Source organism: Tachypleus tridentatus, chromosome 13 (assembly GCF_004210375.1).
Source record: "Tachypleus tridentatus isolate NWPU-2018 chromosome 13, ASM421037v1, whole genome shotgun sequence".
In the NCBI taxonomy this organism is placed as follows: domain Eukaryota; kingdom Metazoa; phylum Arthropoda; class Merostomata; order Xiphosura; family Limulidae; genus Tachypleus; species Tachypleus tridentatus.
In genome coordinates, this window is record NC_134837.1 from 93,637,165 (window position 1) to 93,660,146 (window position 22,982).

At 33.6% G+C, this 22,982-nt stretch overlaps 1 protein-coding gene across 12 annotated transcripts in view; it reads left to right on the forward strand.

Annotated features, from left to right (window-relative positions):
- The window catches only part of LOC143241036 (leucine-rich repeat and calponin homology domain-containing protein 1-like), a 57,648-nt gene that overhangs the window by 22,535 nt on the left and 12,131 nt on the right, over positions 1 to 22,982 (forward strand). For 11 of the 12 annotated variants that reach the window (XR_013022157.1, XM_076484482.1, XM_076484479.1 and 8 more), the window contains 6 exons: positions 1,820 to 1,996; positions 2,433 to 2,508; positions 2,998 to 3,423; positions 9,730 to 9,847; positions 13,961 to 14,073; positions 21,108 to 21,245. Coding sequence is in view for 11 of the 12 variants with exons in the window: in XM_076484482.1 (XP_076340597.1) it covers positions 1,820 to 1,996; positions 2,433 to 2,508; positions 2,998 to 3,423; positions 9,730 to 9,847; positions 13,961 to 14,073; positions 21,108 to 21,245 (1,048 nt within the window). In the remaining variant the exon portion in view is untranslated. The remainder of the gene's footprint in view (positions 1 to 1,819; positions 1,997 to 2,432; positions 2,509 to 2,997; positions 3,424 to 9,729; positions 9,848 to 13,960; positions 14,074 to 21,107; positions 21,246 to 22,982) is intronic. The other variant, XM_076484480.1, reaches the window with a different exon arrangement.

The following is a 22,982-nucleotide window of genomic DNA, read 5'->3' on the forward strand; positions in this document are numbered from 1 at the left end:
TATTATAAAGATGATCCATTATGTGTATGTGTGTGTTAACATCCATCATCCAAAGTTGACTGGCTTCACTATGGTATTTTTTCATAGGGTGACTAGAAATTGTCTGACAGTGTACATGAGTTGTTTTGTTTTAGGAATTTTTTTTGAAAAAGGGAATAAAAAAAAAAAGCCCCTGAACAAATTTCATTTTTATAGACTTTTGGTTTACATTATCCAAAGTTGGGATGCTCATTTACTGTAAATTGTGATGTGATTACTGAAAACTATCCAATAGAGTATATGAGATATTTTGTTTTATGAGTTTACTTGAGAAGTGGAATAAAAAGTGGCAAATTTTTACTTTTGTAATATACTTTCAACTTGAATCACCTAATGTTGGGTGGCTCAATTACTGTAATTTGTGGTGAGTAAATGTTCAATGATGTACACGTGCTATTTTGTTTTGAGGTTTTTGCCTTTAAAAAGGTTAAAAGTGACTTTGAAATAGGGCATGTTTCCAGTTTTTTATTGATGTTTTTCTTCAAATGTAAAGATACATGTACACAACACGTTAGTTAAAGAAATAATTAATTTTTAAAAAATAGTATTTAATGAGATAATCAGGGATTTAATAACAAAATAATTAAAGAAGGGGAACATTATTTAACATTATCTTTTCTACAGTTTTTGCTTCCATAACAGGTACTATTAGCTATTATAGGTAATTGTGATTCTTGTAATGTTATTTGACATTTAATCTGTTTTATTGAGTGTACCCCACTATAATCTGATATTGTGACTCAAATCTCTGAAATCATTCAATTCAATTTTTTCTTCTATAAAAGGTTTTTATTGTATTTTTGAATAGAAAGTTAAATTTTTAAAGTCTTAAGTCATATTTGTGTCATCATGATGTCAGGCAAAGAAGAATAAGTGTGTTAATATTTCTAGCTTTGTTTTCATTTGAATATGATATACTAATATACAAGTGAGTTATCAGTTTATCATAATTGGACCACCTTTACATGATAGTTAAAGTTAAGATACAGTGTAAAATGTAACCTTTCTTTGTAGGATAAGTTAGACTGATCACAGATTCACAGATTATGAGAAAGACAGTTGCTCATAGTTTTTATTTTAATGCCATTATATATTCTCAGCAACTGTTGTTAACTTCAAATTTAATTTTTATATTTTATGCAATTTTGGTATATATTTTTGTGTGTAAAGTTCTAATTTCTGAAAGCTTCAATCAGATAATATAAAATTATACAATGATAATTTCCTTCATTTCTCCTAAAAAAAATCAAGCAATATGTATTTGTTTAGTTTGTAGAAGCAGGGAATATTAGAAATTTAGTTTACACAAACATATTCAGCATTTGTAGAGAGTATATTTTGCTAATTAATGTGGTACATTTATTATTGATATTATCTTTGCTGGATTAAAGTAAAATGAAAAGAAAACTAGTCAGTCAGTGTTATATTCAGATATATCTAACTAATATTTAATAGAAAACAATCTGTTAGGCTTGCACAGAAAAATATGGAAAAGCAGCTGAAATAGATTTAATGTACAGTGGAACCCCTCTAAGCGGCCACCCCTCAGATTCAGTCAACCCTTGAGAGCAGTCATTCAATCACAGTCCCTTTTTTGTTTTCATAATCCTTAATTATGTGCAGTGGAACCCCTCTAATCAGGCCAGTTTGTCTCAGTCCCGAAGGTGGCTGCTTTAGAGGGGTTTCACTGTAATGTATGTTCAAATTGTAAACACCAAAACTCTGTTTGTGGTTTACTTTGTACTTACAGTATACAAATATATATTTTTGCTCATTTTAGCAGCTGGTACTCCCCAAATTTGTTTAGTTCAGCCACAAATAGCAATATGTCCAAGGTGAAAGGAAGTACAGACAGTTGTAACTTTCGTTTACAGACGTATAAAGAGTACAAGGAAAAACTTAGGTGGCAGAGATCACAAAATAAGATTGATGTTTACAGAAATCCTTTTGTGTGCAAGTAAGAAAAACATGTAAAACCTACAACTCTTATCAATATTTTCATCTACTAATTTACATACTTTTAAGTTTTAAAATATTTCATTAACCAACAAATGTTTTATTATAATAAGCTAGGATGATTTCAATATATAGAAATTTATATATATTGTTAGTAAAGCATTTAAAAGTTGCAATGATTTATCCGCATAATTTTAAACTACGTTTTGAAATTTTCTTTAGATCTGAATAAATTAAGTTTATTTTTTGTAGACAAAATTGTTTCTCGCTTTAGAAATTTAATTTTTTATAAAAAATAGTATAAAAATCAACTGTTGAAAACTAAGTATTGACATGAGTAAGTTTTACAAGATGCTTATTTGTCTATCAGTAAAAGCATGAAATGTTGTCTGTTTGTATCTGTAACTCTTTTGTATAATTGTTTATTTACAAACCAGTTATACAAGAAACTGTGATCCACCAAGTGAGGAAATATCCAGTGCAGTATCCAACTTGTCATCACCTCAAGCACCAGTATGTTTATATTACTAAAATATCAAAACACTTTAAACTATTATTGTATAAGTGTACGAAGGTTCAAAGTCACTAGATATAAACAGTAAAAAGGCTATGAAATGTTTGTTATTCCTATGTAATAATAATTCAACTCTTAATTCAGGGTACAAAACAACTAAAGCCAGATTTTTATTTTAGAGTTTTTATCTCACTAGTATTGAACTATTATGGCATATATCAAAGCAGATTGAGATTTTGTTTATTATATTGTATAGTGCATATTGTTAGAATAAGCTGTAAGTCCAGTGTAATATTTTAATGCATTTTACAAATAAATGCATTGTTAATTATTTTAATCTTGCTAGAATCTAAAAAGGATAAAGAATCTTATTTTAAGATATTATAGTAGATGAAGGATTCTTTTCATAAGCTATATACAATTAAAATATATAATTTTCAAGACAAACCTCTGTAGTATTTGCAAATGTTTTTCTTTCTTTCCATCAGGAAGAAAATGCTACAACATCAAACAATGTCAGATATGACATAACAGATGGTGATAATGTTTCACAAGAATGTATTGTTAAAGTAAAATTCTCTGAGCTAGCAAGTAACATAAATCTTGAGGGCCATTTAGAAAGCATTCCTTGTAAACTTGAAACATGTTTACAGAAGCGCTGTGGCAAAGTAGAAAAACCTTTTGAGAAAAATACAAATCAGATAGACACAACTGTAAAAGAAATTTCTACCAAAGTTGAAAGTAGCTTGGAAAGTGAGTGTGTTAAAATAGCTAACATTTTATCAAAAGATTGTGTTAAAGTATTACATATGTCAGTTGTTGGCTCTGAGAGACCTGAAGGAAAGATAAGTGAATCGTGTACATGGCAAGGAAAAGACTGTGACTGTGAGGTATTGGAAAATGATGTCCACATGGTAAGTTCAATATAATTTATAATTCATAAATCACTTTGTAAAATTTGATAATAAAGTTATAACATGTTTAGACTTATTATAAACAGTAAGTTATAAAGCAGTGCTTTAGATAAGAGCTGTACCAGCATAAATCCCATTCAAAAATCTCATTTATGGCCTTAAAAATATTGAGAAGTTGTTTGTTTTACTGTTTTGGAAAAATAATTACAGCTCATGCTGCTTTAACGGTAGTACAGTAATTAATGGGTGCATATTTGTACAGGGTGTTCAGAAAGTCACTGTGCAGTTTTGAAAGCAGCTATAACAACATTCATTCAGTCTATTTCAAGCCAGCAACTGATAGTGGTGTTTAGAAACAAAATAAGAAGGATCCAAGCCTGTATTGATGCCACCAGGGGTCACTTTCAACATTGTTTATAATTGTCATTCATATTTACCTCCTGTATTCTATATTGAAACATGTCTGTTAATAAATATATAAGTGAACAGTGACTTTCCAAACACCCTGTAGCTTTCTGCAGTTCTGCACTAGATCTGTGTATTTCATGCAATGAAGCTGCAAAAAATAAGCATTCTCTGATTGCTGGCAATTTAATTTGCTAAATTAACCCTTTGTGATATTTCACCTTTTGAAATAATAAAATAATTTGTAATTAGTTAAATTAATTTTTATAAAAAAATATTACTGCTGTTCTTTGTAAAAAAAAAAATTTAAATTTACTCCCATCAAAGATAAAATAGTGAAAAACAGTCCATAGATAAACGATCACATCTTGAACATTCTGAGCAGCAATCTTCAACATCTGTAACATCTGTTGTACCTCATTTTCTTATACTACATTCTCTTTCAGACAAACCTTTAGGGTAAATGTCTCCCTTTTTCATTCAGAAGGAACTAGAGGGGCTTGCTGGGTCTCCAAAGTCAGTAAAGAAGCTATGATCTGGTGGCATATTGGTGAAAACATCCACATTTCAACACAATGAACTCTTCTTGCATTCAAAGACGATTGGGAATATACTTATTGAGGTTACACCTCATGCTACTTTGAATTCATCACAAGGAGTTATTGTTGAGAGGGATTTGAAAAACATCCCCGAGCCAGAGATTCTTGCTGGTTTCTCCACCCAAGGAATTTCTTCAGTAAGGCATATCTCTGCTCGCAAAGATGGAATTATGGTGCTGACCAATGTCCTCATTCTGATGTTTACATCACCACACCCACCTGCCACCATCAAGGCAGGTTATCTTAATTGCAGGGTATGGTCATACATTCCAAACCCTCTCAGATGTTTTCAGTATCAATGGTTCGGTCACTTGAAGATGTCATGTTGTGCGTCCTTGACATGTGCTCGTTGCAGTGGTGAGGACCACGATGCCTGTGAATGTGAATAAATTGCAATGGCTCTCACTCATCATACTTTCTTTCCTGCACTAAATGGTTGGAAGAAAAAGAGGTACAGCATTTGAAAACGATTCAAAACATTACTTACCATGAGGCTTGAAAGTTGCTGTCCACTACTTCATCTTGGACGTATGCTGCTGCACTTCGTTCCACTACTACAGTGGGAGTGCTCATGGATCTCTCTGTGCCTCCAAAAGAATCATTCTCAAACCAAGTGAAAAGTCTTTTGACCTCCATGGTTTAAAAAGTTTATGAATCAACTTCAATACCTATCTCTGTCCGTAACATATATTCTGGCAAATCCCAAGATCCACTTCCTTTCGTTTTGGGTACAGGCATTTCCTTGGGTACATCTTCTTCTTCCATTCCAAGATGCAAAATGATCATTCATTTACTTCCTCGGTTGCTAGAATCCTCTTCCAACAGCAAAGACCTACCCAGTCGACCCATACAGGATCCATGGAGGTTGATAGACCTACCTCATATAAAGACAGTAAAGAAAAAAGATGTGGTCACAAACAAAAGGGTTCTCCACCCAGTTTTCCTACACATAAATAAAAATGGCCACCTTGATACAATGGAACTGTCGAGGTTTACGTTCTGATCTGGATGACATCAAAACACTAATTGCTTCCTATCATCCTGTATGTCTTTCCATACAGGAAACATTTTTGAAACCTGCCAATACAGTCACCTTTCAGCTGTTCTCTTTGTACAAAAGTGACAGGCTGTGTAATGGAAGAGTGCATGGAGGGGTAGCACTGTTTATCGATCAGCATGTGCCCACCTGGTCTTTGCCACTCAAAACACCCTTGGAGGTTGCAGGCATCCATGTTTTCTTGGGTCGTGCCATCACTGTTTGTTCTCTCTACCTGTCACCTGGAGAGACCTATGATCAATCAGACCTCAATGATGTCATTGAACAGTTGCTGTCTCCCTTTTTAATCCTGGGGGACTTTAATGGACATCATACTCTCTGGGGAAGTGCTGATATTGATAGGAGGGGTCACTCTGTAGAGTGACCACAACCTTTCTCTTATCATTACTGGTTCTTCTACTTATTTCCATCCACATAGCCAGTCCTTTTCTGCTACTGATGTCTCAATTTGCTCCCCTTCACTATTCTCCCATTTTACATGGAGGGTTGACAATAATCCACGAGGCAGTGATAATTTTCCAATAATTTTGAGAAAGACTTGCCGTGATCAATGCCACCAGATCCGCATGCCCCGGTGGAAGCAAGATCAAGCAAACTTGCCCTATTTCACTGCTTTCGCAAAACTTGTTCTTGCCATCATCTGTAAGCCATCAATAGACGACTGTGTGGCAGCAGTAACTGACTGTATTATACAAGCAGCTGGTAAATATATTCCTAAAATATTGACACATTTTCCACGATATTCTCGTCCTTGGTGGAATCCTGCCTGCCACATGGTACAGAAGGCTCATAAATGGGCGTGGGATACTTTTTTGTAGGTATTCCACACTCTCACACTGCATCACTTTCCAGCAGGCCCATGCACATGCTCAGTGGGTAAGACGTCAAAGCCAGAAGGTATCTTGGATTAAGTTCACAACCAGCATATCTTCTACCACCAGTTACAAAGTCATTTGGGACAAGATTTGAAATGTTAGTGGGCAATACAATTCTGTCTCCTTCTGTATCTTGCTCTTTGATAGCCAGCAAATAGCTGATACCCAAAACATTACTGATACTCTAGATGAGAGCTTTTGCCAAGCATCTAGCAGTTCTACTTCTTAGCCATCAAGACTTGGACAGAGTGATCACCTCTTTTCTGTTGAGCTGATTGTCTCTATGACTATAATTGTCCCTTTACACTGGTGGAACTCAAACTGGTCCTTTATCAGTCTGGCAGTACATCAGTTGGACCTGATGATGTACAGTATTAGATGCTGTGCCATCTATCTCCTGTTTCTCTTGCTATTCTTCTGACTGTTTTTAACTGGATCTGGCAAGAGAATGTTTTTCCTCATGCCTGGCACCAACTTATTGTCCTACTTTTCTTTAAGCCTAAGAAGGAACCCAAGATTCCTTCAAACTACCATCCAATTGGTTTGACGAGCTGTTTTTGTAAGACCTTAGAGAGGATGGTTATTGCTCATCTTATTTGGTTTCTCAAATCACACAACCCCCTCTCGCTCACCCATTGTGGGTTCTGAAGACAGCACTCCACCATAAACCATCTGATTCAACTTGAAACATCAATCAGAGAAGCCTTTCTCAAACGACATCTTATATCAGTATTTTTGACATTGAGAAGGCTTATAATACAACATAGAGGTGGGGCATTTGTGAGACCTCCATATATGTGTGTCACATGGCCATTTGCCCAATTTTATTAAAAATTTTTAATAGACAGAAGATTCCAAGTTCACGTGGGTTCAACACTTCCCGTTCTTTTCTGTAGGAACTTGGAGTCCCTCAGGGCTCTGTTTTGAGTGTCACACTTTTCAGTGTTAAGATTAATGCCAATACTGAACAACTCCCTCTTACTGTTGCAAATGGGCTCTATATTGACAATTTTCACATCTCATGTCAGTTGTCGAACATGAGGTATATTGAGAGGCAGCTACAGACTGCCCTCAATTGTTTATTGAAGTGGACCACAGCAAATGGCTTTAACCTTTCTCTCTCTTTAAAACTTTTGCATGCACTTTTGCCACCAACGGGGTATTCAGCCTGATCCTGAATTCTGTATTGGTGAAGTTGTGCTGCCTGTGGTCCCTGAGACAAAGATCTTTTACCATAAGTTGACCTTTATACCACACATCAAGCAGCTATGGGTCAAATGTACAAGAGCACTGAACTTCCTCCACGTCCTCTCTTCCACCACTTGGGGAACAGATTGAAGTTCTATGCTAAAGATATATCATGCTCTTATTAGATCAAAACTCAACTATGGATCACTGATCTATGGCTCTGTCAGAACCTCGGCCTTAAAAATGTTGTACACTCATTCATCATCAAGGACTTCGGCTCTGCACTGGGGCTTTCTGCACTTTCCCAGTTCAGAACTTATACATAAAGTCTCATGAACCTTCTTTGCATCTCTGCCATTTGCAACTGTTTTTACTATATGCTTCAAAACTTCATTCCTTACTAAAACATCCCACCAGGGGTTGTGTTTTTCTTTCTCAGTGGGTCATACTTTTTCAGAATAGACGGTCTGCTATTGTTTTTTTCAGCCTTTGTATCGAGGCGCAGTTTGATGAATTGAATCTGTCCATGGATAACATTGCTGTATCCACTGGTCAGCCAATCCCACCATGGCTTATTACAGTCCCCAAATGTGATCTATCTTTAAGTCATCTGAGAAAAAGCAGACACTCCTGATTAGAAATAGTCTGTTATTTGCTGAACATCTTTCAAACCATCCTTCCATTCCTATTTATGCAAATGGTTTGAAATCAGGTGACTGTGTGGGCTTTGCTATGGTTTGTTGTGGTTCAGTGGTTGTATGCAGAATCCCCTCTACAGCTTCTGTATTCACTGCTGAACTGTACACCATTTCTCTTGCCCTGGATCACATAGAAGCTAAGCAGTATTAAAACTGCACTATTTATACTGACTTGCTTAATTCTCTAATAGCTCTGGAATCACTTCATGTCAGTTCACACACTATTCTTGCTGATATTCAAAACCAACTGGCCAATTTCTCTTTAACATCTACTTCTATCCAGATTTTCTGGATACCTGACCATGTTGGTATCCACAGAATCAAGCTCACCAACACAGCAGCAAAATTTATCTGCTCTGGCACTATCACTACTATGCCTGTTCCATACATGGACTGTGATCCTGTATTCAAAGCTTGGCTCCATGCCAGATGACAGTCAACTTGCAGTGAGCAACATGAAAGCAAGTTTTACCAAATAAAACTTTATATTGGACTTTGGCCTTCTTGTTTTCATAAGGATCTGAAAGAGGAAGTTGTTCTAACTATACTACGCATTGGTCACAATTTTTTAACTCATGATTTTCTTTTATCTGGGACTGATGCACCAGTGTGTTGTTTGTGTAACACTCAGGTCACAATAAACCATATTTTACTGTCTTGCTGTCATTATGACTCTCAACTATGGCACTATTTTTAACATGTTCTGTACCAAGGTTTATCAGTGACGTTAGACAGTGTTATTGGTGATGGTGACACTGTCCATCTTGGAAATGTTTTTAGTTTTTTAAAGGCCTTTAATCTTTTTAATGCTATTTAAGCTTTTTAATTTATACATTAGGCCTGTTTTAATGTGATTCCCTCTTAGGAATCAAAGTCCATCTAGTCTAGTTTGATTTGAAGTTAGAAAATGGCAGTAACGTCAAATAGCTTGAAACCAGGACTGCAAAAGGCCAACTTAGGTGATGAACACTGCTGTTTGATCTACCCGTTAGTCATCCTAGCGAGTTATTATTAAAATTTTGCTATAAGTTTTTTAAAACTTTTATAACTTTACTTTCTGAAAATGGCCATAATGTCAAATAACTCAAAATAGGACTGGAAAGGCCAACTTTAGGTGACTGACGGTGGTTTTTGAACTTCCCTGTTAGTCTTCCTGGTGAGTTATGACAATTATAATTATGCTACAGAAAGTCCTTTACAATTTGTATTACTGTAGTTTTTCTCTTACCAATGTAGACTAGATGTAAACATTGGTTTTAGTGCTATTTATGTTGTTTTTTCTAAAACTTTGTTCACAATGACCAAAGAAGGTTGAAACGTTCTTTAACAACATGAAGTTGTTACTTTGTAAAATATACCTTATTTTACTCTTCTACGTAAAATATTTTCTTATCCCAAATGAGCCGTTTTTGCATACATATTTCTCTACAAGTGGGTTTTCTCGACATCACTGATTAGTATATATGTATACATTTTCCCTCTAGAATTCTTTTACAACAAACCAGAATAGAGGTGATGATTGTAATACACAAGCAAGATATAAGAAGATATTTACAAACCAACATTCTGAATTCACAACAAATGGACAAAATGGATCCTTTGGTAAGTTGATATGTGTAAAAAGAGTATAGAAAGTGCTATTAATTTTTTGTTGTTCATAATCTAACTGAAACCATTTGCTAAAAAACAGTTGTTTTATATTTATAACCTGGCATGAGTACTGGAGTTCTAGGGCAGAGAATCTATTAAATATTTTATATGACTGTTTTGAAATAAGCTAGAAAAACAGTTTATATATTGCTTTTTCAATATTTGTAGGTAAAACAGCAGTTGATTAAGTAATGTGTTCAGAAAAACAATGAAGGAGGCAGCAGTCAGAACTGGCTCTTAAGCAGGAATACAAGTGTACCTACATATTAGTTTCAGTGTAGATGTATTTTGGATTATTAAAAACTATATCTTTGGCTTCTCCTTTTCAACCTAACAATGCTGCTGAGGAATAGTACATTTATGTAGAAGACAATTTGGACTTTCTTTTTATCAATGCCTTCTTATTTTGGTCTGTCACACTTTGGACAGTTTTTTTACAGCTGGTTACTCAAACTGACAGTCATTGCATATTTAGTTTTCTCTGTATGTCCAAGATAAGGGTGATTTTACTAGTTTTATTTTTCCTGCTGTTGTCATTCATTTTGTGGAGACTTGTTTTTCTCTGCCTTTCTATTGTTTCCAGATCTCAGTGGATTAGTGGTAATTTATTTTACTCTTACACTTCATATCTGATTACTATCATTCATGGTAGGTGGGACTCAGATGCCCTTTTGTCCTTTTGTTTTTACACATGGGAGAGTTAAGTATTTTATGTCACTAGTGCTCAGTCTTTGGTAAGTTATGTATTTGTGTCCTTTGCTATATAAGTTAATTTAGATTTATTATATGTTCAATATTGATTATTACCTTTTGTACCAAGTAATTATAGTCAATTTACACATTTGTTAATATTACATACTTTGTAGACTAGATAAAATTTGATAGTTTGTCAGTTTGATATTAATTAGTACTTTGTTAATTAGGTATGTTTGGATTGCTTGTACTTTACATATCATTCCCACTAGTAAATCTAATTCACTGTTATATTTAAATAATTTTATTTCATTATTGTTAAGTCCCCTGTTGAGTCTTTCCTTTCCAGGTCCATAAAACCTTCTTCTATGTCTCTTCATCAAAGGTAATGGTCTATCTTTTGCCTTTTAGTCTCTTCAATATAGTTTTCTTCCTTCACACCCTTCCACTCTTCATCTTTCCTAATTCTTCACCTGGTTATTAAACAGTTTTGTTGAACACTTTCTGTTTCTCCAAACTTCATAAGGTTTTGTCTTCCCTTGCCATTTCTCTGCTTTTACAGTCCTTCACATTCCTTTGACATGCCTGATTAGGATCTGAATAGGATCTTTATGCCCTGTCATGTCCTCCCTTTGAACCTTTCTCAATGTATTCCATGTACCATCTCTCTTGCAAGACCTATTTCCTTGTTCTCTTTGCATGAGGATGTCATTGAAATGATATTTATGTAATTAATGTTACCAGAATCCTCTTCTATTCCACTTATGTTGTCTTATATCCAGACAAAACTCTTCTTCCAAAGATTTATGCTGCCTGTCAAGGCTCTTTGGCTTTTACATTCATTTGCCTATCTATACACCTATTTTGATCCATATTGACTCTTTTTTTTTTTTTTGTCTTGTTCACTCCTTATACTGTTATGTGGCCAGTACTATCTCCTTTTGGAGTTCATATTCCCATATGTTTTCCCTGAAATCTTTTTGTTTCCCATGATTTATCCAATGTGACATTAACTGATTGGGTTTATCAATTGATTAGGCTAGTGTATTCTGACTTATCCATGGAAGATAAGTCTTCACAATTTGTCATCATGTTTTTGGCCACTTGCCTGTGTTGTCCATTGGGGAAGATTGTGCATGTCCAAACTTAGACCACTCTCAATACCTTTGTTGCTCATTTTGCACATAATCTGGCTGTATCTTCCTTGGGTAGATATCATCTTCCTTCCATAGTGATTCTGTACATGTCCATTTGCCTTTGGCTGGAATAAGACTTATTACATCAATTTGTTTAAGCTTCCTTTTCAGAAACCTTCTTTTTCGTTTTACCACTGATAATGGGATCCAACTCTTTGCAATAGGAGGTTCATGCTTTGTGAGGTAGGAATGTATCAGAAGTTAACATTTACTTGCATTGAAAATATATATTTGATAGGTGTTTACCTCTACTCGCATCCTACTCTTCATTCCTACTGCCAGTGTTATTATTTTAGATTTTAGAAATTCTTGAAAGTGAATATTGAGTGGGAATTAGCTGTGCCAACACTATTGTTGAAGAGCAGTTACATGATATGTACATGTTCTGTAATGATATGAAAATGGTGGGATATATAGACTGGTGCAGTAAGCATGAGCCTTTTTTATCAATGTTTGGTAGGTAGAAAAAAAGATCAAGACAGCTTTGTGTGAGAAGAGTTAAATATCTCTAGGAAAAACATTTTTTATTTACAACAAGTTATATATAATGATATATAATTAAAACAAACATCTCCACAATGTACTGCTAAATGTTAACATTTTTCTTGCAGTGAAAATGAAACTATACATTTTTATTCTAAAATGTTGATTTTTTTCTTCTGGAAAACTTGGTTAGTGGTTTGAGCTGAAATCTTCCAAAGGTTTTTCAAAGTGCCTATTAGGTTTTTATATGTTCTTTTAGGCGTATGGTGAACATATTCCATTTAATCCTCAGAGCTTAGGATCTTTCTCACAGAAATAACATCATATGCTGAAGGATGGGCAGAGTTTTTGGAAAACAGATTTTGTTTTGCACTTGCACAAGAGAGAAATTTGGAAGTAACAAAATTTAATCCTAAAAAAAGTTGATAAGTAAATAGAAATATTTTCATCACTTTTAAAACAGAATCATAGGGTTTTAAGCATTTATACACACACATTTAAATTCCTACTGTAAAGTACATATTTCTAAGAAAAGATGAAAGATGAAAAAACATTTTACTAAACTTAAAAAACATAAAAGCCCTGTTTACATTGTTAATTTGAAAGAGTGCACTATTAGAAGTAGTTTGGTCTTTCATGTGCAATTTATGTTGTGAAGATATGTATGGTTATTGCAATTTAACTTTGTGCAAATTTAATAATGATCATAATAAAATAACAGAAAATATTTAAAAATTAATCAGTTTATGAAATGTTTAATTAATTGTATATGTGCAGGTGGGGGTCAAAGTGCAAATGTCATGATTTATAAAGTGCCATTTAATCCATATTTTGTATTTACCATCAGAGTTATCAACTACTGAAAATTTCAAAAACATTTCATTCAATTACAATATACAGATATACCGAAGAAAATGTAATACAACTTTTGGTCATTCTAAAATTTATGCAAGTGCAATATGCAAATTTTATCATAGAAAAGGTATTTTTATTCTTCAAATGAACATTACAGTGTGCTCTGATTTGTTGAAGTATGAGCAATACTGATGACATCAATTTACAGACATATCTTGAGTACAGATACATTAGTAACACATCTTTGTTTTTGTGCAATATACTTTTACATTTGACTAAATATTTATGACACTTTGTGTAGATACACATAATAAATCTGGAATTATAATCAATATTTATTCTTCAGTATAGAATCAGTCCAGTGGTATGGGCTTACATGAATGAATGTAAAAAAATAAACAGAGTGATGCAGTGTTTTGTTTTTGTCATATTGAACTTTTATCATGTGAGTTAATAGAAGAAGTACTAGCAATTAATATTACTATGCTATTTTGTGTTTTATACATGTCTTGTATATTTCCTTTATCATGCTAATCAACTTGTATGTTTCAAACTGTTATGTATTATTTCAACCTTAGTTTGCCTTCACAGCACTGTGCAATCATCCACTTTCTTATTGTTTTTCATTCAAAATGAATTAAATATACTTATTTTGAAGTCCTCAAGATGCTTAAAAATATAAAATGTCTTATTTTATTGATACTGGTTTGGTTATGAATTTCTGAAGTAGTATCTCTTTTTTCTATTTCTATATCTATGAAATAATTGTTGTATAACATCCACCAAAATGTTTTACATATTACATAGAGAATTATTTTCTTTTCTGAATGTCTAACAGATTTTAAGAAATATCCATCTTCATTTACTGAGCCAGTTAATTCAAACTTCACAATTAGAAGAAGACTAAATAAAGCCAAAGAAGACCAAGAGCACATTGATCGCATGAGAAAGGTAAGTTGCAATGTTTTATGACCAAGAGCATGTCGATCACTCGAGAAAGGTGAGTCGCAATGTTTTATTGTGCATCTTGCATTTTTTAACCATTATTTTTATATGAACTACCTGAACAAAATATCTTGCTTCTTGCATCAAGGTTTGATTTCCACATGGATGTGTGACTATATGCGCACACACACGCACACACACAGATGTATAATAATTTATCCCTTCCACCCCCACCGTTTAACATTTTGAAACAAAAGTTCTGTTAGCAAACTTTGTCTGCAGATGGCAGTAAAGACAGATCCTGCATTTACTGCTCTTTTATTGTGGCTATAATTGTTTATATAGGTGAAGGTGTGAAAACGTGTTAGAAGTATCTGAAAACATGGAAGTGAATTCTTTCATTATACAGATGTTGATCTTTACATGGGATTTCCTAGAGACCTTTCCCATGGTGAATGTTTGATATTGGTCAATAGTCACTGCTTCTGCTTTGAGCTACAGCAGTACTTTATAATTTTAATGTTTGATATATATTTGTATTAACTGCATGTGAAAATGCTACTGCAATTATTATTAATAAAATGAAGTTGATATATGTAAGTTATTTTATTCTATTCTAGAAGCTACATACTTATTACTAACTCTCTGAGGGTATCTGTGCATAAATGTTGTTCAAGTTTTTTTTAAATATGGCTCAAAACAAATCTTTTTCGTTCTTTATATCTCAATTACTTTGTTAACTTTGTTTTTTTAAGTATACAAACTGAGTGTTTATTTTCATTTAAACAAGATGCTTAAAGATTTTGTAATGTTCTTTATATTTTTATTTTTTTTGTCAAAATCCATTTATTTTATGAAGTTGAAAAGAAAACTTTTCTAAAGAAAAAATTGAAATCTTTGTACCTATCCTATTAATAAGTTGAAACACATGTCAAATTGTCTATGGTAATATCACACAATAATAAAAAGAATAAACTTCTCAGAAAGTTTCATCTTCATGTGGTACAAAAAAAAATTAAACGTATAATTAGAGAGTGAACATGATGGATACAACATTTTAATTTCCTTTGTGAGACAGTTTTAAATTTGCAGACTTACAATGCTAAAATCTGGGGTTTGATTTCTTGCAATGGATACAGCAGACAGCCCAATGTGGCTTTGTTTTAAAACAAACAAACAAGTAACAGTGTAATACCAATACATTTACACAGTGATAAATACAAATATAATGTATTTACAATACTCCTATGTTTACAGTAAGAAAACCAATGTTTTTTTATTAAATTCATTTTTACATAATTATTAAAAAAAATTATCATTACATTTACAAATTTATTTATTACTCTTAGGAAACTATGGGATGAAAGAACTGATAGTTTTAATATTTTAGAAATAAGGATCTTCTAATCACTGGTGTATAATTTTATTGTGTGGGTAGAAAGGAGAAATACTGTGTTTTCCACTTCAGTGAAAGAAAAGAATATTCCAACAAAGATTGTACATATATCATTGATGAATTTAAGCCATATTTGAAATTTTGTTTATATTAGTAAACTACTGCATGAGAAATTAATATCTATGGCCACAGATATCTTTTGGTAGGCAGGAAACTTTGTTTGGATTGACTTTATTCATTGAAATGTACGAAAGTTAAAATGTAAGATCTAAGACTAAAGTTTGCAAATAGAAGAGCTTTTTTGTTAAAAAGCCTATAAATGCTCCCTTATGGGTCAGCAGTAAGTTTATGGAATAACAACACTAAAATTCATGATTTGATTCCTTGTACAATAAAGAATGCAGGTAGCCTTTTGTGTAGTTTTGTCTTAAAACAACAAACAATATATAAAACATAAGAATTACCCATATTTTCTAGTTTTTAAAATTTTGAAAGAAACAGTATTATGTTCATGAGGATTTAAAACATAATTTTGGGTACATTTACTCTAATCTCTTTAAATATGTGATATTATATAATTCATCTCTCCCCTTTGACTTTGAGGTTAGATATTTTCATTCTATGCTTATAATTGTAGACATTGAATATTTATATGATTTGATGTTTTGCCTTTTATTTTTAAACAGGGCTCGGCATGGCCAGGTGGTTAAGGCACTCAACTCATAGTCCGAGGGTTGCGGGTTCAAATTCCCATTATACCAAACGTGCTCACCCTTTCAGTTGTATGGGGTGTTATAATGTGACAGTTAATCCCACTATTCATTGGTCATGAATAGTCAGTCTTATACTGCTAAATTAGTGATGGCTAGTGCAGATAGTCCTTGTGTAGCTTTGCGTGAAATTCAAAACAAAACAAACCAATTTTTGAATGAAATAAGGACCCCCAAAAGGATCAACTGTAGTCATTTATAGCATCTTTAATTTAAGGTTTTTAGTTAATTTTTAGTTCACTTTAACTTCATATTATTTCATTTGATGATCACTTCTGTTGCTAGAAATTGAGTGCTGTTATGAACACTGAAATCACTTCTAGCATTACACATATTCAGATATGTAGTAGAGGTAGAATAATGTGTGATTCATTTTAATCATTGATAAGATCTGATTCTACAGGGTAAAACTTAAATAACTGTATGAAGCAGTAAAAATCTTTATAACCTTGTAAGTTAAACTTAATAAGAATTCTTGAGCTTAACTTTTATGTAATTGTAAACTGGTAACAGTATGAATAGTATCTTTTTATATTACTATTATTGTAAAATAATAATTTGTTATCAAGGCCTAACATTACACTTATTCTATTTTCATATTTAAATTCTAAGGCTACAATATGATGGAACAATTTTTAAACATTACACTTATTCTATTTTCATATTTAAATTCTAAGGCTACAATATGATGGAACAATTTTTACAGGAACTGCATTTTAATAAATTAGTTTTAGTAACTTTACCGTGCTATTGGAGATCAATCAGCTGTTTAGAGCTCCTCTTGGTTCTTTTACATGACATACAAATTTAGATTACATTTTTTAAATGTAACTTCCTTTTGTGTTAAAAACTCCCAAACAGAATGGCTCACAGCTTTTTAATTTTTATTGTGGTCAGATTCTTAATTTAAATCCATTATATTTTACTTTATGAACTCCTAAAAATAATGAAATTAGTCATCCATAGAAGGTGCCCCACTGTCAAACATGTGTAGTTTACGTAAGTTACTTCATTCTCCACAATAGGTGTTTTTATTTGAACTAAATAGAAATAATTTTAAATTTCAACCAAATAGTATCTATTGTTATATGCATGTTCTAGGCTTTTGCTAGCCATTAGCTACATTGCCATTGGCAAAAAAGAAATAGCCTGTGGCTAAAAAATCTAGTTTTGGTTTCACCACAGTGGTGAAAAATAATAAGTTTTCGGTCTTTATTCTGCTCAAGTTTTGGCCTTAACAGCTTTCATGGTTTTTATTGCCATCTGCACCATTAATGATGACAAATGACCAGAGACCCCCCCCCCCCCAGTGAGTTGAAGAACCAAGAAACGTCTTTAAAAACTACCACTGACTGTAATCTATATTTTCTTTATATATGTATTTTTATGATTTCAGGGATATGACAACTGACAAATTAAATTTTTAAAAAATTATTACTCAGCTGTGCTAATAATTTCTTTTATTTTCATTTCTTATGCTACATGTTTGATTCTGCTCGTGGTACACAAACAGTAATCAGAGAAAATCTGACTTTCGTCAAACCAACATATGGTCTGTATCAAAGTGGAAATCCCAGGTTTTGTTTGGCATGTGTTTGAATTGAAATTATGACAACTCCTAGATCAGATAAAAAAAACATTTAAACAGTTAGATATATCAAGTTTTTTTTCAAAAGAAGGTCGAAGCAACAACATCAACTGATGGTAGGAAATTCACTTCCAAAAGAAAAGACAGCTCTGAAGCTTGCAGCAGTGATCAGACTGTCAGTGGGAAAAAAAAAAAAATATATATACCCACGATTTTCATAGAGTTGTTAAAGAAACTTGGTTTTCAGAGTTTCCTTGGCTGGAACATGTTTCCTAACAGAATACATTTCATTGCAAATTGTGCAGGGACAACAAGAAGACAAATATTTATGCTACCACTGGGAAAACTGCTACTAAGACTAAAAAAAAGACGACTTGGTGAAGCATGCACGGTCAGAAGATCATCACAGTGCAGTAGCATCACAAGTTTTGAAGAAGGGCATATCAAATGCTGCTGTGTATGTGGGGTGTAAAGGTGGCATTCAGGCACAGATGGCCACATTACTTGTATAAGCAAAGAAAGCCATCCCAACTGTAAAGTTTCATTCCCTCTTTTCACTACAAGTATTCAATGTAAGAATATTCTTCATTCTAGTATTGATAAGGTACTTTCTGTTTTCTACAGTATTTTCTTAAAACAAAAGGCAATTTGACAATTTTTTAAAAGTGAAACATTTTGAAAATATCTATCAAAAATTAAGTAGCTAGCCAACTCTTCCAAATATCTTTGTTTATTACTTTAATTGGTGGTCTTATTTCAAAACACAAGTTCTTATATATTTTTTAACATGGAGTGACCTGTCTAAAGAAACTACAGACTCAATCACAAAGTGGAACAGAGAGCTTCATATACACCCACAGCCAGTCTCTGGATGATATGTACAGTGCCCTAAATCATGTAGTTCAGGATGAAATGCAGGCAGACTTTCGGGCATTGCCTTTCCCATTTTTTGCTCTTGAAGCAGATGAAGCAACTGATGCAGGAAACACCTCTATACTGATGATTTATATCGGGTATCTTTCATCATTAGGTGAGGTTACAAGTCGATTCCTTGCTGTGCGTGAGCTGACCTACACTGGGGCTGATTCTATCTACAACACAATGCGCTCAGTCATAGTAGATCGAGGATTGTTTGATGTTGACTTGGTTGGACTTGCAACTGGTGGTGCAAATGTCATGGTGGGAATGAAAACAGGTGTTGCTACAAAATTTAAGGAGGAATGCTCCTGGATAATAACAAGTCATTGTTTGGCACACAGATTACAGTTGGCAGCTGAAAAGGCAGCAAACCAGGTGCCATACCTTGTGAAGTACATTTCAGTTTTGAACCAGTTTGCAAAAAGCCTGAAATATTCTCCCAAGTTCTAGAAGAGAGCAAAGCATTGCATGGAGAGAAAAGCAACAAAACCAAACATGTGTTCTTCACACGATGGCTCTCTTTTAATGATTCCATCCAAGCACTAATCAACTGTATTGCATCTGTGATAAGCTGCCTGCAGGTCGTATCAATGGAACATGGTACTCCAGGCTGAGCCTTGCTACATGGTCTAGTCCAGCAAATGTCATGTTACAGCTTTGTCATGATGACACATATTTTGGCTGATGTTGTTGGCATTCTTGGACTTTTGTCAAAAACTCTCCAGAGAGCTTATTTATCTTGTGATCAGGCTAAAGCAATTATTGATGGGTCAATTCTTTCAACTCAGTTGCTGGTACACATCCCTAGTCCTTACACACAGACTGCACTGAAGGAATTCCCACAAGCTCCTGATGCCAGTGGTTACAATTCTAACAGAGGCCATGACAAAGATATTGATAAACAACGTGAAAAGTACAGATCAGCTGCTGACTCGTTTGTTGAAGAGGTGCCCCCTGCCAGTACAGTGGTATGTCTCCAGATTTACAATGCTAAATACAGGGGTTTGATTCCCCTTGGTGGGCTCAGCAGATAGCCCAATGTGGCTTTGCTATAAGAAAACACACACACATATGTTAAAGAGGTGATCACAAAACAACAAGTAGCATTCCCAGATACTAACATCATGTCATTTTTTTCAATATTTAGCCCATGTCATAGCCGAACAGTAGCTGTTGAGGATGATCTGAAGAAACTCATCCAGCACTTCTCTCCTTTCATCAGTGAGGATGAGGCACTGACTGAATGGCTGTTACTAAGGAACATAATGGAACAGGTTGCTCACAAAAACAGAAACATGAAGAGCTTCTACAAGGAAATACATCCACCAGACTTGTCAAACTTTTCCCAATCTGCTTGCAGCAATTGGGTTAATAATTCCAGTTACATCTGTTGATTGTGAGCAGGAAATTATCAGGTACAACAGCATCAAAACAGATGCTAGGAGCAGTCTGTCTGTGGCCAAGACAGAAATGTTACTGAACTTATCCATGGAGTCCAAACCTTTAGATTATTTTAACTTCGACTCTGCATTCAGATACTGGGTCACTCACAAAGACAGATGTGGGTACCATTCCCTGTTGAAGAAATGTGCTTCAGAACTTCAGGTATCAATGTCTACCACATGTTCTGTTGAGAATGATTTGGCTGAAGAGCTGCCATTGGATTTATCTACTTACCAGTCATTTTACCATATTCTAGTGTTAAGTTATTTTTTTGTTCCTGTGTTATTTTGAGAAATGTATCTCTTTATTTTCTTCTTTATCATGTTTATTTTGTTTTTCTTTGACAGGGAAGATTGCTGGGGAATAAAAAAATAGTACAAAACTTAATGTCTTGTAGATTTTCACATAATTACAACTATTTTTTACTGGATGGAATTTATGCATATTAAAAGTCATGCACCACAGTTTTTGGTGACCTAAAATTATGGCTAAACAACTGTCAATGTGGCTAAAAGAAAATTACTTTGTTTAGCCACAGTGGCTAAGAGAGTTATTTTTCTAATGGAAGCCCATATGTTAAACATTTACAAAATTTATATCCAAATAAATAACTTTTGAAGAGGAGAGTGTATTTACAATTAATTTTAATTTTCTTTTATTTGTGCACATTTTAATTTTTATCAAATAGTAAGAATTTTGTAATATCTTACCAGTGTGTCAGAATATATAAAGACAAATTTGTTTTATGTTTCAAAGTGAGTAGTAGAGTGTTTTTCACATTACTAGTACATTTAAATTTTTTATGTGATTCTTCCTATTCATTATCTTTCATACATAATTAAAATTCTCTTGGTTTTGACTTTAACAGTCATGTTTTACAGTGTGGGTTTAATGACATTTGTGTAATGATTTTTCTTTCACATAGATAATTAAGAACAACTTAAAAGTAGCTTTACCAGATGACATTGGAGGAGCACTTCGAGATGGAGTGCTTTTGTGTCAGTTATTGAACAAACTTCATCCTAATGTTCTGATCAATATCCATGTGCCTTCTGCTGCAGTGGTAAGTAGTAGCTGTTTGGATTGTTAAGATGGTTATTTTGGTGAAAGTTAAAATATTAATTTTCAGCTTTTTTGTTGACTGTAATAAATGAAAATTAAATTTATGTTGTAAAAATTAATTTTTAAAATTAATTTGTTGTAGGATGTATTAAAAATTTGCTCTAGAGCACAACACAGTTGTCTAAAGTTGTTAATAAAAACAAAATTATGATTCAAAATACAATAACAGCAACTAGTCCTGACTTTAAGAATTACAAAGTTTTGTACCATAGTATTAGTTCATCATCAGGTAAAGTAACTTTTAGCTAATGGTGACTTGATATTCTGTGTCCAAATAATGTTATCCTCAAAATCAGAGTGGGCCTATTATAAAACTTGCTGTTATTGTATTTTATATTGATTATTCAGTTCAGTTGGTTCCTAACTAAACTTTAAAAACAAAAATTGTTTTACAAACTAGGAAGAGTATGAAATAATTTTTCATTAAATAACAGCTTCAGATTAATTTTGCGAAAAAGTGAAACTTGTTTAGAGAGTTAATTGTGCTTTATTTTAACAACTTGTATATGCTCACACAGTGTGTGACAAGTTGTGGTAGCATGGACAAACATGATTAGTATTGTTGTTGTTAATTCATCAGAAAATATTTAGCATTTGACTTGAAATTTTTGCAGAAAATATATTTATGCTAGATGCATTGAGTTTGATAAACAAAGTAGACTGAGTCAACAGACATAATGTTTCAAAAATTGGAGCTTTGAACGTTCCACATGGAATTGGAAGGGCTTGTACAATATAGCATTTAATACAATTATAGACATCCCAAGCCAATCTGGAGGAATGGATGGAGCTAATGGTAATTAACAAGATAATAGATAAGTATTTGAAATTGATGAAGGTTCATAAACCAAAATTTCAACTTCAATCAAGCCCAACCTTCTGCTCTTCAACTCTTTTCCATGTACCTTTCAGTTCTTCATACTATTACTACTTCATCTCTTGCTGATTTGTGAGGTTCTGATGTTCTTGGGTATGTGAGCTTGTATGGAAGCTCCTCTCCCTTTGGGTCAGGCACCTATGTGTTTTCTTCAGTGAAATCCATATGATGAATAGAATCTTGCCTTCATCCTTCCTTCATCAACAATCTTTGCTGAGGTTGAACAAGGCCCTTACAAATCTTGGATAAACTACTTTGTCCTCCTTATCTAGATACAAATCTCTTCAGTGATGCTATTAAACTTAGTTGAAGGGCAGGGGTCAATTAGCAGGTGGATTCCAAGCAATGGTTTTTGACTGAACAGTCTTACCATATGAACACCTTGGAGCTTCTAGTAGTATGACAGACTCTGGAGGAATTTCTTCCTATAGTCAAGAATTGAACCTGTGTGAAGTTCATCTGATTGCTCCTTACTGGATTTGTATACGATTGATTAAATCAGTGGCAGACTGCTTTTCAAATAAAGTATTTGTGGTCACCTATTACACTGTCTCTGGTGTTGGTGTTCTTCTGGGCTCTCCTCTGCATTTTAATTCCACCCTGTTCTTCAAGTTGAGTATGCAAGTCCTTGCCACCTTTTCGGTTTGAAGCTACTCAGGTGGTGAACCATGGAGGTATCATCCTGAACATGATCTTACACAAATAAATAAATATAAAACTACATTCAGTTTGAGAGTAGGGTGGTAGTGTTCTACTGGTGTAAATGACACTGATATTCCACTGATGTGCATCATCTCTGTC